The sequence below is a fragment of the Eretmochelys imbricata genome, chromosome 1, assembly GCF_965152235.1.
Source record: "Eretmochelys imbricata isolate rEreImb1 chromosome 1, rEreImb1.hap1, whole genome shotgun sequence".
Lineage (NCBI taxonomy): Eukaryota > Metazoa > Chordata > Testudines > Cheloniidae > Eretmochelys > Eretmochelys imbricata.
This window is the reverse complement of record NC_135572.1, coordinates 294,597,111-294,609,592: the sequence shown is the minus strand read 5'-3', so window position 1 is coordinate 294,609,592 and position 12,482 is coordinate 294,597,111. Positions and strand designations below refer to the sequence as shown.

Below are 12,482 nucleotides of genomic sequence, written 5' to 3'. Positions count from 1 at the left end.
CAGATGGCGAGGCCTCCAGGTCTACCCGAACCTCAACAACTGGCTAATCAAGGTTGCAGGCTCACTTACAGAACAGCATCAGTTTGGCCCGAGCCACCGAGCCTGCTGATAAATGAGCAGAGGTCAACTTTTGTCCTGGTTCCGAGAATAGAATTTATTGAGGCAGTTCTCGACTCAACCCAAGCCAGGGCCTTCCTGCCCAAACCTGATTCCAGACCATATCAGACCTGATACCCAGTGTCATGGTCCACCCAATCATGACTGCTCAGGCTTGCCTCAAGCTATTGGGACGCATGGCTGCATATACTTACTTGGTCCAGCACGCAAGGCTGCGCCTCAGATCCCTTCATATGTGGCTAGCATCAGTATGCTCCCCGAGCAGACACCACTTGGACTCAGTGCTCACGGTCCCTCTCGTGGTCCTCGCCTCCCTGGACTGGTGGAAATGGGTAATGTTGGGGGTGCCCTTTGTTACTCCTCAATAGTCGGTAGCTTTAGTCTTGGATGTGTCAGACCTAGGGTAGAGAGCCCACCACAACAACCTGAGAACTCAGGGCCTCTGGTCCCAAGAAGAACTCTCCCTGCATATAAACATCAGGGCGGTATGCTTAGCATGCCAAGTATTCCTTCCACAGATCTCAGATGAGCTGCTGCAAGTCCTGACAGATAGTACCGCAGCCACGTTCTGTATCAGTAAACAGGGAGGGGCCTGATCTTCGGCCCTGTGTCAGGAGGCCATCTGTTTGTGGGACTTCTGCACAAAGCACTCTATTAATCTCTAGGTGTCACATCTCCCTGGAGCCTGGAATGTACTGGCGGATCCCTTCAGCAGATCCTTTTTCTCTCACAAGTGATCCCTTCACCTAGAGATCATCAGGTTAATCTTCCAAAGATGGGAGCTCCCTAGGTGGACCTGTTCACTACCAGGTAGAACAGGAAGTGCCATCAGTTTTGTTCCCTGCCCAGGCACAGCCCCAGGATACCTCTCCGACATTTTCATAGAATCATAGAATGTCAGGGTTGGAAGGGACCTCAGGACGTCATCCAGTCCAACCCCCTGCTCAAAGCAGGACCGATCCCCAATTAAATCATCCCAGCCAGGGCTTTGTCCAGCCTGACCTTAAAAACTTTTAAGGAAGGAGATTCCACCACCTCCCTACGTAACGCATTCCAGTGTTTCACCACCCTCCTAGTGAAAAAGTTTTTCCTAATATCCAACTTAAATCTCCCCCACTGCAACTTGAGACCATTACTCCTTGTTCTGTCATCCGCTACCACTGAGAATAGTCTAGATCCATCCTCTTTGGAACCACCTTTCAGGTAGTTGAAAGCAGCTATCAAATCTCCCCTCATTCTTCTCTTCTGTAGACTAAACAATCCTAGTTCCCTCAGCCTCTCCTCATAAGTCATGTGTTCCAGTCCCCTAATAATTTTTGTTGCCCTCTGCTGGACTCTCTCCAATTTTTCCACATCCTTCTTGTAGTGTGGGGCCCAAAACTGGACACAGTACTCCAGATGAGGCCTCACCAATGTCGAATAGAGGGGAATGATCACGTCCCTCGATCTGCTGGCTATGCCCCTACTTATACATCCCAAAATGCCATTGGCCTTCTTGGCTACTAGGCCACACTGTTGACTCATATCCAGCTTCTCGTCCACTGTAACCCCTAGGTTCTTTTCTGCAGAACTGCTGCCTAGCCATTTGGTCCCTAGTCTGTAGCGGTGCCTGGGATTCTTCCTTCCTAAGTGCAGGACTCTGCACTTGTCCTTGTTGAACCTCATCTGATTTCTTTCGGCCCAGTCCTCCAATTTGTCTAGGTCCCTCTGTATCCTATCCCTCCCCTCCATCGTATCTACCCCTCCTCCCAGTTTAGTGTCGTCTGCAAACTTGCTGAGGGTGCAATCCACACCATCCTCCAGATCATTAATGAAGATATTGAACAAAACCGGCCCCAGGACCGACCCTTGGGGCACTCCACTTGATACTGGCTGCCAACTAGACATGGAGCCATTGATCACTACCCGTTGAGCCCGACAATCTAGCCAATTTTCTACCCACCTTATAGTCCATTCATCCAGCCCATACTTCTTTAACTTGCTGGCAAGAATACTGTGGGAGACCGTGTCAAAAGCTTTGCTAAAGTCAAGGAACAACACGTCCACTGCTTTCCCTTCATCCACAGAACCAGTTATCTCGTCATAGAAGGCAATTAGATTAGTCAGGCATGACTTTCCCTTGGTGAATCCATGCTGACTGTTCCTGATCACTTTCCTCTCCTCTAAGTGCTTCAGAATTGATTCCTTGAGGACCTGCTCCTTGATTTTTCCAGGGACTGAGGTGAGGCTGACTGGCCTGTAGTTTCCAGGATCCTCCTTCTTCCCTTTTTTTAAAGATGGGCACTACATTAGTCTTTTTCCAGTCGTCCGGGACTTCCCCGGATCGCCATGAGTTTTCAAAGAGAATGACCAATGGCTCTGCAATCACATCCACCAACTCCTTTAGCACTCTCAGATGCAGCGCGTCCGGCCCCATGGACTTGTGCACGTCCAGCTTTTCTAAATAATCCCGAACCACTTCTTTCTCCACAGAGGGCTGGTCACCTCCTCCCCATGCTGTGCTGCCCAGTGCAGTAGTCTGGGAGCTGACCTTGTTCTTGAAGACAAAGGCAAAAAAGCACTCAGTACATTAGCTTTTTCCATATCCTGTGGCCAGATCTACTTTATGCCTTTCCTCCGATCCCCATGGTTCACAAGGTCCTCCTAAAAATCAAACGGGACAAAGTGAGTATTATTCTGATAGTCTGGTGTGGTCACATCAGCACTGGTTTGGCGTGCTCCTGGATCTGTCGGTAGCAACTCCACTCTCACTCCCACTCCATCTGGACCTAATTTCAGAAAACCACGGATGGTTGCTTCATCCATACCTCACCTGCCTGCACCGAACTGCATGAATGCTGCATGGCTGAACCCAGAAGAACAGGCTTGCTTGGAACAGGTCCGGCAGATCTTGCTGGATAGTAGAAAGCCTTTCACCAGGGCTACCAACCTGGCCAAATGGATGCGCGTCTCCATTTGGTCTTCTCAGTGTGTGCTCTCTCCATCTCGATCTTCCCTCCAATCTGTCTTGGACTGTTTGTTCCACATAAAGGAGCAGGACCTGGCCCTCGCATCTATCAGGGTGAACTTAGCAGCCATCTCAGCCTTCCACCCTCCAGTGAACAGCAGGTCATCGTTCTCTCACAAAATGACAGTACTGTTTATCCAGGGGCTGGAGGGGCTCTATCCTCAGCCCTGAACCACCCCCCTCCATCCCCCTGGGACTTAAACCTGGTTCTGTCAAGACTCAGGCCCCCCCCCCCCCCCCCGTTTTGCTCTTTTAGCATCATGCCCCCTGCTACTTCTCTCTTGGAAGGTCGCCTTCCTGATGGCAATCACCTTGGCGAGAGGGATCTCTGAAATCAAGGCCTTTTACATTGGAACTGCCTTATGCGGTGTTCTTTAAGGACAAGGTCCAACTGCGCTCCCATCCAACCTTCCTACCAAAGGTAGCGTCTCAATTCCATAACAACCAAGCCATTTTCCTACCGGTCATCTTCCCGAAACTTCACAAGAACTCTGGGGAATGGCGGCTTCACTTGTTGGATATTAGATGTGTCCTCACTTTTTATGATGAGGGGACTAAACCCTTCTACAAGTCCACACAACTCTATTGCAATAGCAGAAAGAATGAGAGAGCTTCCTGTGTCAGCTCAGAGGATCTCATCCTGTATAACCACCTGTATTTGGGCTTGCTCTGGCCACCTTAACCGCTCACTCCACAAGAGCCCAGGCTTTGTAAGTAGCATTTCTCGTGCAGGTCCCAATCCAGGACATCTGCAGAGATGCAACCTGCTTGTCGATGCATACCTTTGTATCCCACTACACCATCACCCAACGGGCCTGAGATGATGATAGTTTCGGAACAGCAGTGTTGCAGTCAGTATGTCCGTGAACTCCGAGCCCACCTCCTTGGGTACTGTTTGTGAGTCATCTAACATGAAATGGACATGAGCGAGCACTAAAAAAAAAATGGTTACTAACCTTTCGTAACTGTTGTTCAGGATGTGTTGCTCATGTCCATTCCATGATCCACCCCCTTATCCCTCTGTTGGAGTTAACCTGCAAGACGGAACTCAGAGGGATGTGCTTGGTGGCACCCCTGATACCGACACACAAGCTCGTGACTTTTGAGGGCGTTTGAACGAGCCCACCGGATACCACTGAGGGAAAAATCTCCAGCAATGGTGTATGCGGCACATGCACACCTAACATGGAGTGGACATGAGCAACACATCTCGCAGTCAAGTACTTGTTTGAACTTTATCAAATGATGATTTGCTTTTTCCAAAGTTGGGAATGCATAATGTCTCATGCACATCAAAATTGTTCAGTGAGACTTGCAAAAATTTAGTTAAAATGATCTAATTATGGAAATAACTTTATTTTACCATTTTTCTTTCAGCTGGACAAACTCCACCACGTCCACCACTAGGTCCTCCAGGTCCCCCCGGACCACCAGGTCCTCCACCTCCTGGTCAAGTTCTTCCTCCTCCATTAGCTGGGCCTCCTAATCGTGGTGACCGTCCACCACCACCAGTTCTGTTTCCTGGACAACCCTTTGGTCAGCCTCCACTGGGTCCACTTCCTCCTGGTCCTCCACCTCCAGTTCCAGGCTATGGCCCCCCCCCAGGTCCACCACCACCACAGCAGGGTCCACCTCCGCCTCCCGGTCCTTTTCCCCCTCGTCCACCTGGTCCACTTGGGCCTCCCCTGACACTTGCTCCTCCTCCACATCTTCCTGGGCCACCTCCAGGTGCTCCCCCACCTGCTCCACACGTGAATCCAGCTTTCTTCCCCCCACCAGCCAATAGTGGCATACCTACTTCAGACAGTCGTGGTCCACCACCAACAGATCCATATGGCCGACCTCCACCTTATGACAGGGGTGACTATGGTCCACCTGGCAGGTGAGTGCTTTTAGTGTAGTGTACTTCGTAGCACATTTATTCCGTGTAGGAGACATCAGATTCTTTTTGGCTTTTAAGTAGCTTCTTTTCCACTTTCTTCACTAAAACATCTGTCAGTGTTTTTCTAGGTGTGGAAGCATCCTCAGATGCAGTGTCCATCTCGTCCTCTCTTTCCCCTCTTAAACTCAGACCTCTGTCTACCTTCACTTTTTGTAATTTTGGTGTCATTATTGACCTTCTCCAACATTTTCTATTTCTATCTGGCATTACCTCTGCAGTGGTTTATTTATGCTTTTGCCGCAGCTCTGCCTCTAGAAATCTTCACCTTCATCTTCTTTTACTCTATTTGGCAACTGTCTTCTCATGGCCTTTCCAAGTCCCACCCAGCTCTGCAGACTCCATGCTATGCAAAATGCTGCTGTCCTTTTTCTTAACATTTATATAGTGCAGTATTTGTAAGAACAGTATAGTACAAAGAACCATAACTGTATCGCCCTCATCTTCATGCAATGCCACTGGCCCCCATTCTTGTCAGGATCAGTATCCTTGTCACAAAAATCTTCCATGGATTTTCTCTGCCTCTTTACCTTTTTCTCTCCCACCTCCATCTGTTTATCTAGTACCAATCTTGCTATAGGTGGTGCAAATCCTTCTTTTCAACTCCTGCTATCTGGAATAGCCTTCATGATTCTCAAATCTTATCTGAAATATCTCTTCTCCTTTGCCAATACCCCTTAGTTTCTTTATACCTCCACTGTTGTTTGTTTATTCATTGTACTTGTGTTAAACTCTGTAAAGCATTTGGGGACAGTATGTAAAAAAGGCACCGTACAAAATGAAGTTTTATTGTATTTACATGTAGATCTTATGAGTTATATTGGTCGTGCTTCCAGTGTGAGGAAGACATGTGTATTCTGTCCTTTTAATATTTTTTTTTTCTGTTTCTGTTTGGACATTGGTTCTGGTTCTTCCCATTATGGAATTCAAAAGTAAAAATCAATTATTTATAAATGTAATGTTCATATAGAAATTGTATGGAAATTTAGAGCATTTGATATAATTACCTTTATATATAATCATAATAAACACCAGGTCTTTTCTGGTATCCAAGATTGAGGTTGTCCACAGTTTGTAGAAGGACGGGGGAGGAAAAGGGTGGGAGAACAGGACAGAACCACTGCACTTGCTGTCCAATATTTTCATTATAATAATTTCAAAATTACAATCCATAACTATTTAAATTGTCATTAATTATATATCATAGGCGTTTCACTGGAAATAACATGTCCATAAGAGAACAATTACATATTCCATTGTATTGGAGGCATACGAAAAATAATACTCAAAACGCAGGGAGGTATGAATTTTTAGACATTTCCTCTTATGCTAAACTGGCTATAGGATCTTGTTCCACTTCTTGCTCTTAAGAGGATAGCATTGCTTATCATTCTGCATTTTCTTTCTACCAGAATAACTAACACTATTTTAGTAATATTATCCAGCAGTGAGCCAGTTTAACAGTCTCATTAACATCATCCTACAGATACTCTGTATAACAGAGACTGGCTGATAGAACACTGCAGAATTGGATGGGAAATTTTTTATCCCCATTTTGTATAGGTTAATTTCCATTTCTATGGAAACCAAATACACGTGATCAATAAAATATTATTTACAGCATTCAGCGAGAATACTAGAATTCCCTTTTACTACCCTAAGTGTAAGCTTGACGCTTTCTCCTTAAAATTTCTTGTTAAATTGGAGCACCCTTGAACTTGATCAGAAAAATATTGGAAATTAAAGCAGAAATAAAAACTTTGAAATGTTATTCAGGAGGTGGAGCATTAATAGTGCTAGACCATATTTACTTCATCTGCTGCATAACTTAAAGTCCTGATGTGATAGATAGAGCAGGGGACTGGGAGCCAGGAATTTATAAGTTCTAATCCCATTTTTGATATAAATTCCATCTCTGACTGTGGGCAAATCACCGGAGTCCCCTGCCTCAGTTTCCCCATCTATACAATAGGGATAATACCTGCTGGTGTTATAGGGATGTTGTGAAGATTAGTTAAAATTTTGTAAAGCATTTTGAAGATGGAAAGCACAATATAACTGCTTCTAAATCTTCAGTATAAAAGGATGATCAAAGATAATTTAAGCACATTTACACAGCAGATGTTTTAATGGTATTGTACTTTTTTTGCCTGCAAGTTTTGTACCACAAAACTTTTTTTAAAACAAACAAACAAAAAAACCTGCTTTCTGTCCTGTTTGTCACTTTGCTTAAAGTTGCAGACTTGAGTTGTTGATAACTGCAATGCTATCTTCACAAGCTTTGGGTTACTTTTTTAAACTTTAGTTTTATTAATTGCAGAGAAATGGATGCTGCAAGAACACCTTTAAGTGAAGCAGAGTTTGAAGAAATCATGAATAGAAATAGGGCCATCTCAAGCAGTGCCATTTCAAGAGCTGTGTCAGATGCCAGTGCTGGTCAGTAAATCTTTAGTGTCCCTCCTGTTCCATCCCACTAAAAGCAATTTTATATAATTTCCCCAGGGAAATCTTGGAGATGTGAAGCCGCTACTTTTTCTTTCTTTCTTTTTTAAAAACATCAGAGTGCCGTCCTGATTGTAGATATTTCTTGTGACTGACTTGAACTGTGCTCAAATTAGATTTATATGGACACTTGCTGGGTACAAATATATACCATGTTTTTAATAGCTGGTCCACAGAAGTGGCTTCAATAGCTGTTGCAGAGAAGACCAGCTGTCAAAGGATAATAGTTTTACAGAGAGATTTTTATTACATTTTAATCTCTTTAATCCACTAACATCAAATTTACTTTCTTCTTTTCAGGGGACTATGGAAGTGCTATAGAGACCTTAGTAACTGCTATTTCCTTAATTAAACAATCCAAAGTATCTGCTGATGATCGTTGTAAAGTACTTATTAGCTCTCTGCAGGATTGCCTTCATGGAATTGAGTCCAAGTCTTATGGTTCTGGATCAAGGTAAAGCTTTCCTGTTTCATTCACTAGCTGCACTCTAAATAAACAAGACCTATAAAGGATAGGAGAAAGGTATTTTATCCTCATTTTGCAGATGGGGAACTGAGGCACAGAGTAATTAAGTGACTTGCGTAAAGTCACACAGGAAGTCTGTGGGAGAGCTAGAAATTGGTCCTAGATCTCCTGAAACCCAGTCAATTGTCCTAAACACAAGGCCATCTTTCCTCCCCAAACTGACCTCTGCAGCCTCATTTTAAATCTAATTTTAATTAGAATTATATTTCTTTACATGCTGCAATAATAGCATGTAAACATCAAAACAAAATTAATTACAAACTTGTGAGCAGATTGATATATCATGACTATGAATGTAGTTATTAAAATTACTCTTATTCTAAATTATACAAAATCCGTTTTCATTTTTATGATAGTTATCTGTATTCTTGTCTAGATAATTATGAATTTTTAATGCCAAGAAAATTGGATAATGTTCTTCTGTTATTATAATTGTGTTGAGGCTACTAAGAGAAGACATGAGGGAGAGAGGCAGTCAACTGCAGCGGCACAGGAGCCAGTAAACAGAACTGTAAACAGAGGCCTTTGAGTGGGAGTTTGTAAGGGGAGTTTGTGGGGAAGACTAAGAGAGCCAGGCAAAGGAACAGACAGGCTAGTGAAGGAAGTGTGTGGTGGTCTGGCAGTGTTTTGGTGCTCGTTGAGGGTTTGTTTTACTGTGCGTGGTGGTGTTTTGGTTTGGCTTGTTTCCCCCAGACTAACAGGACTTAGGTGAGATGGCTATGACAGATACAGAGGCAGCAGTGGTAGTGACCCAAGCAGTGGAGGACACAATGAAGATGACTTGATGTAGAAGCTGCGGCATGTACTTGATCCTGGAGGGGGTACCTGAAAAGAATTTCGTCTGCATGAAGTGCCGCCTGATAGAGCTGATGGAAGAGAAGATCAGAGGATTGGAGAGGCAGGAGGAAACTCTGGTTGAGTTTAGAAGGGGGTTCGAGCGGATGATGGAGCAAAGACATGAGGCGGCTGAAGGGAAAAGCTCAGACTTGCCGATGGAAGCAGGACCAAAGAACTGTGAGTGGAGACTGCTGGGTGAGGAAAGTGGACAGTGGAACCATGTGACTAAGAGAACCAGGCAGAGGAAAAGACAGGCTAGTGAAGGAGAAACCGAGCTCAGGAACAGGTTTGTGGAGTTGGAAAATGAAGAAGGGGCACAGCAGGTGGTCACTGAATGTGAGAGGGCAAGGAAGAAGAGAAGAGCAACTAGTCCTATAGGAAGAGGGCAATAGTCAATGGAGATAACATCAAATATGAACCCCTGGAGGATACGGGATGGGTTGCAGAAGATTGCAAGGGACAATAGGAATCGAGAGGACTTGCAGCCGGAGGGAACAGGGGATAGATTGGAGAATCTCACCATCGCCAGGAAAAGGCAGGTCTACGTGATTGGGGACTCGTTACTGAGAAGACTAGACAGGCCTGTAACAAGAGCTGATCCAGAGAACAGAAGAGTGTGCTGTCTGCTGGGTGCTAAGATACGGGATGTGGACCTGGGGCTGAAGAGGATCCTAACGGGAGCGGGAAAGAATCCACTGATTGTCCTTCTTGTGGGAACAAATGATACGGCTAGATTCTCGCGGGATCGTATCAAGGGAGACTATGCCAGGCTGGGAAAGACACTTAAGGAAATCGAGGCTCAGGTGATATTCAATGGGATTCTGCCTGTTCCTAGAGAAGGGCAACAAAGATGTGACAAGATTATGATGCTCAACAGATGGCTCAGGAAGTGGTGCTATAAGGAGGGCTTTGGGATGTATGGCCACTAGGAGGCATTTATGGATAGAGGACTGTTCTCTCGGGATGGACTTCACCTGAGTAAGGAGGGAAATAGACTTCTAGGATGGAGGATGGCACAACTTATCAAGAGAGCTTTAAACTAGGAATTTGGGGGAGATGGTTGGGAGATGTCCAGGTAATCGCCACGCTGGATTTTAACATTGAGAGGGAAGAAAACGAAGTAAGAAAGGATACAGCCGTGGTAGGAGAATGGACATAAGGAGGAAGGGTAGTATACATACCAGTCTAATAGGTGATACTGGCAGAAGAATGTCTGTGCCTAATCGGGTAAAGAATGTGAGCGAGGCCAAACAGCAAAAATTAAGATGTTTGTACACCAATGCGAGGAGCCTAGGTAACAAAATGGAGGAACTAGAGCTAATGGTGCAGGAAGTGAAACCAGATATTATAGGGATAACAGAAACATGGTGGAATAGCAGTCATGACTGGACTACAGGTATTGAGGGGTATGTGCTGTTTAGGAAAGACCGAAATAAAGGCAAAGGTGGTGGAGTAGCATTGTATATCAATGATGAGGTAGAATGTAAAGAAATAAGAAGTGATGGAATGGATAAGACAGAGTCCGTCTGGGCAAAAATTACATTTGGGAAGAAAACTATTAGAGTCTCCCCTGGGATAGTGCTTGGGGTGTGCTATAGACCTCCGGGATCTAATTTGGATAGAGCCCTTTTTAATGAAGTAAATGCTAATGGGAATTGTGTGATCATGGGAGACTTTAGCTTCCCAGATATAGACTGGAGGACAAGTGCTAGTAATAATAATAGGGCTCAGATTTTCCTGGGTGCGATAGCTGTTGGATTCCTTCACCAAGTAGTTGCTGAACCAACAAGGCGGGATGCCATTTTAGATTTGGTTTTGGTGAGTAGTGAGGACCTCCTAGAAGAAATGGTTGTAGGAGAGAACCTTGGTTGGAGCGATCATGAGCTAATTCAGTTCAAACTAAATAGAAGGATAAACAAAAATAGATCTGTGACGAGGGTTTTTGATTTCAAAAGAGCTAACTTTTTTAAAAAATTAAGAAAATTAGTTAGGGAAGTGGATTGGACTGAAGAACTTGTGGATCTAAAGGTGGAGGAGGCCTGGAATTACTTCAGGTCAAAGTTGCAGAAACTATCAGAAGCCTGCATCCCAAGAAAGGGGAAAAAATTCATAGGCAGGAGTTGTAGACCAAGTTGGATGAGCAAGCATCTCAGAGAGATGATTAAGAAAAAGTAGAAAGCCTACAATGAGCAGAAGATGGGAGGGATCAGCAAGGAAAGCTGCCTAATTGAGGTCAGAAGTGAGAGAGGCCAAAATCCATGTAGAGTTGGATCTTGCAAAGGGAACTAAAACAAATAGTAAAAGGTTCTATAGCCATATAAATAAGAAGAAAACAAAGAAAGAAGTGGGACCGCTAAACACTGAGAATGGAGTGGAGGTTAAGGATAATCTAGGCATGGCCCAATATCTAAACAAATACTTTTCCTCCATCTTTAGTTAGGAGCTTAGGGATAATGAAGGACAACAAATGGGAAGGAGGCTATGGAGGTAGATATTACCACATCCGAGTTAGAAGCCAAACTTGAACAGCTTAATGGGACTAACTTGGGGCGGGGGAGAGGGCAGATAATCATCATCCAAGAATATTGAAGGAACTGGCACATAAAATTGCAAGCCCATTAGCAAAAATTTTTAATGAATCTTAAACTCAGGGGTTGTACCATACGATTGGAGAATTGCTAACATAGTTCCTATTTTTAAGAAAGCGGGGGAAAAAAAAGTGATCCGGGTAACTACAGGCCTGTTAGTTTGACATATGTAGTGTGCAAGTTCTTGGAAAAAAAATATGAAGGAGAAAGTTAAGGACATTGAGGTCAATGGTAAATGGGACAAAATACAACATGGTTTTACAAAAGGTAGATCGTGCCAAACCAACCTGATCTCCTTCTTTGAGAAAGTAACAGATTTTTTAGACAAAGGAAACGCAGTGGATCTAATTTACCTCGATTTCAGTAAGGCATTCGATACGGTTCCACATGCAGAATTATTACGGAAATTGGAAAAGATGGGGATCAGTATGAAAATTGAAAGGTGGATAAGGAACTGGTTAAAGGAGAGACTACAATGGGTCACACTGAAAGGTGAACTGTCAGGTTGGAAGGAGGTTACTAGTGGAGTTCCTTAGGGATCGGTTTTGGGACCAATCTTATTTAATCTTTTTATTACTGACCTTGGCACAAAAAGAGGGAATGTGCTAATAAAGTTTGTGGATGACACAAAGCTGGGAGGTATTGCTAGTACAGAGAAGGACTGGGATATCATACAGGAAGATCTGGATGACCTTGTAAACTGGAGTAATAGGGATAGGATGGAATTTAATAGTGAAAAGAGCAAGGTCATGCATTTAGGGATTAATAACAAGAATTTTTGTTGTAAACTGGGGGCGCATCACTTGGAAGTAACAGAGGAGGAGATGGACCTTGGAGTATTAGTTGATCCCAGGATGACTATGAGCCGCCAATGTGATACTGCTGTGAAAAAAGCTAATGCAGTCTTGGGATGCATCAGGAGAGGTATTTCCAGTAGAGATAAGGAGGTGTTAGTACTGTTATACA

At 44.1% G+C, this 12,482-nt stretch overlaps 1 protein-coding gene and 1 long non-coding RNA gene across 9 annotated transcripts in view; one reads left to right on the top strand and one right to left on the bottom strand.

Moving 5' to 3' along the window:
* The window catches only part of LOC144274336 (uncharacterized), a 61,487-nt gene that overhangs the window by 29,282 nt on the left and 19,723 nt on the right, over window positions 1-12,482 (bottom strand). The window lies entirely within an intron of this gene.
* Window positions 1-12,482, top strand: part of CPSF6 (cleavage and polyadenylation specific factor 6) — a 62,935-nt gene that overhangs the window by 34,389 nt on the left and 16,064 nt on the right. For 5 of the 7 annotated variants that reach the window (XM_077833025.1, XM_077833005.1, XM_077833016.1 and 2 more), the window contains 4 exons: window positions 4,502-5,006; window positions 6,271-6,363; window positions 7,384-7,499; window positions 7,866-8,019. In XM_077833025.1, the coding sequence (XP_077689151.1) occupies window positions 4,502-5,006; window positions 6,271-6,363; window positions 7,384-7,499; window positions 7,866-8,019 (868 nt within the window). The remainder of the gene's footprint in view (window positions 1-4,501; window positions 5,007-6,270; window positions 6,364-7,383; window positions 7,500-7,865; window positions 8,020-12,482) is intronic. The other 2 variants (XM_077833043.1, XM_077833033.1) reach the window with 1 other exon arrangement.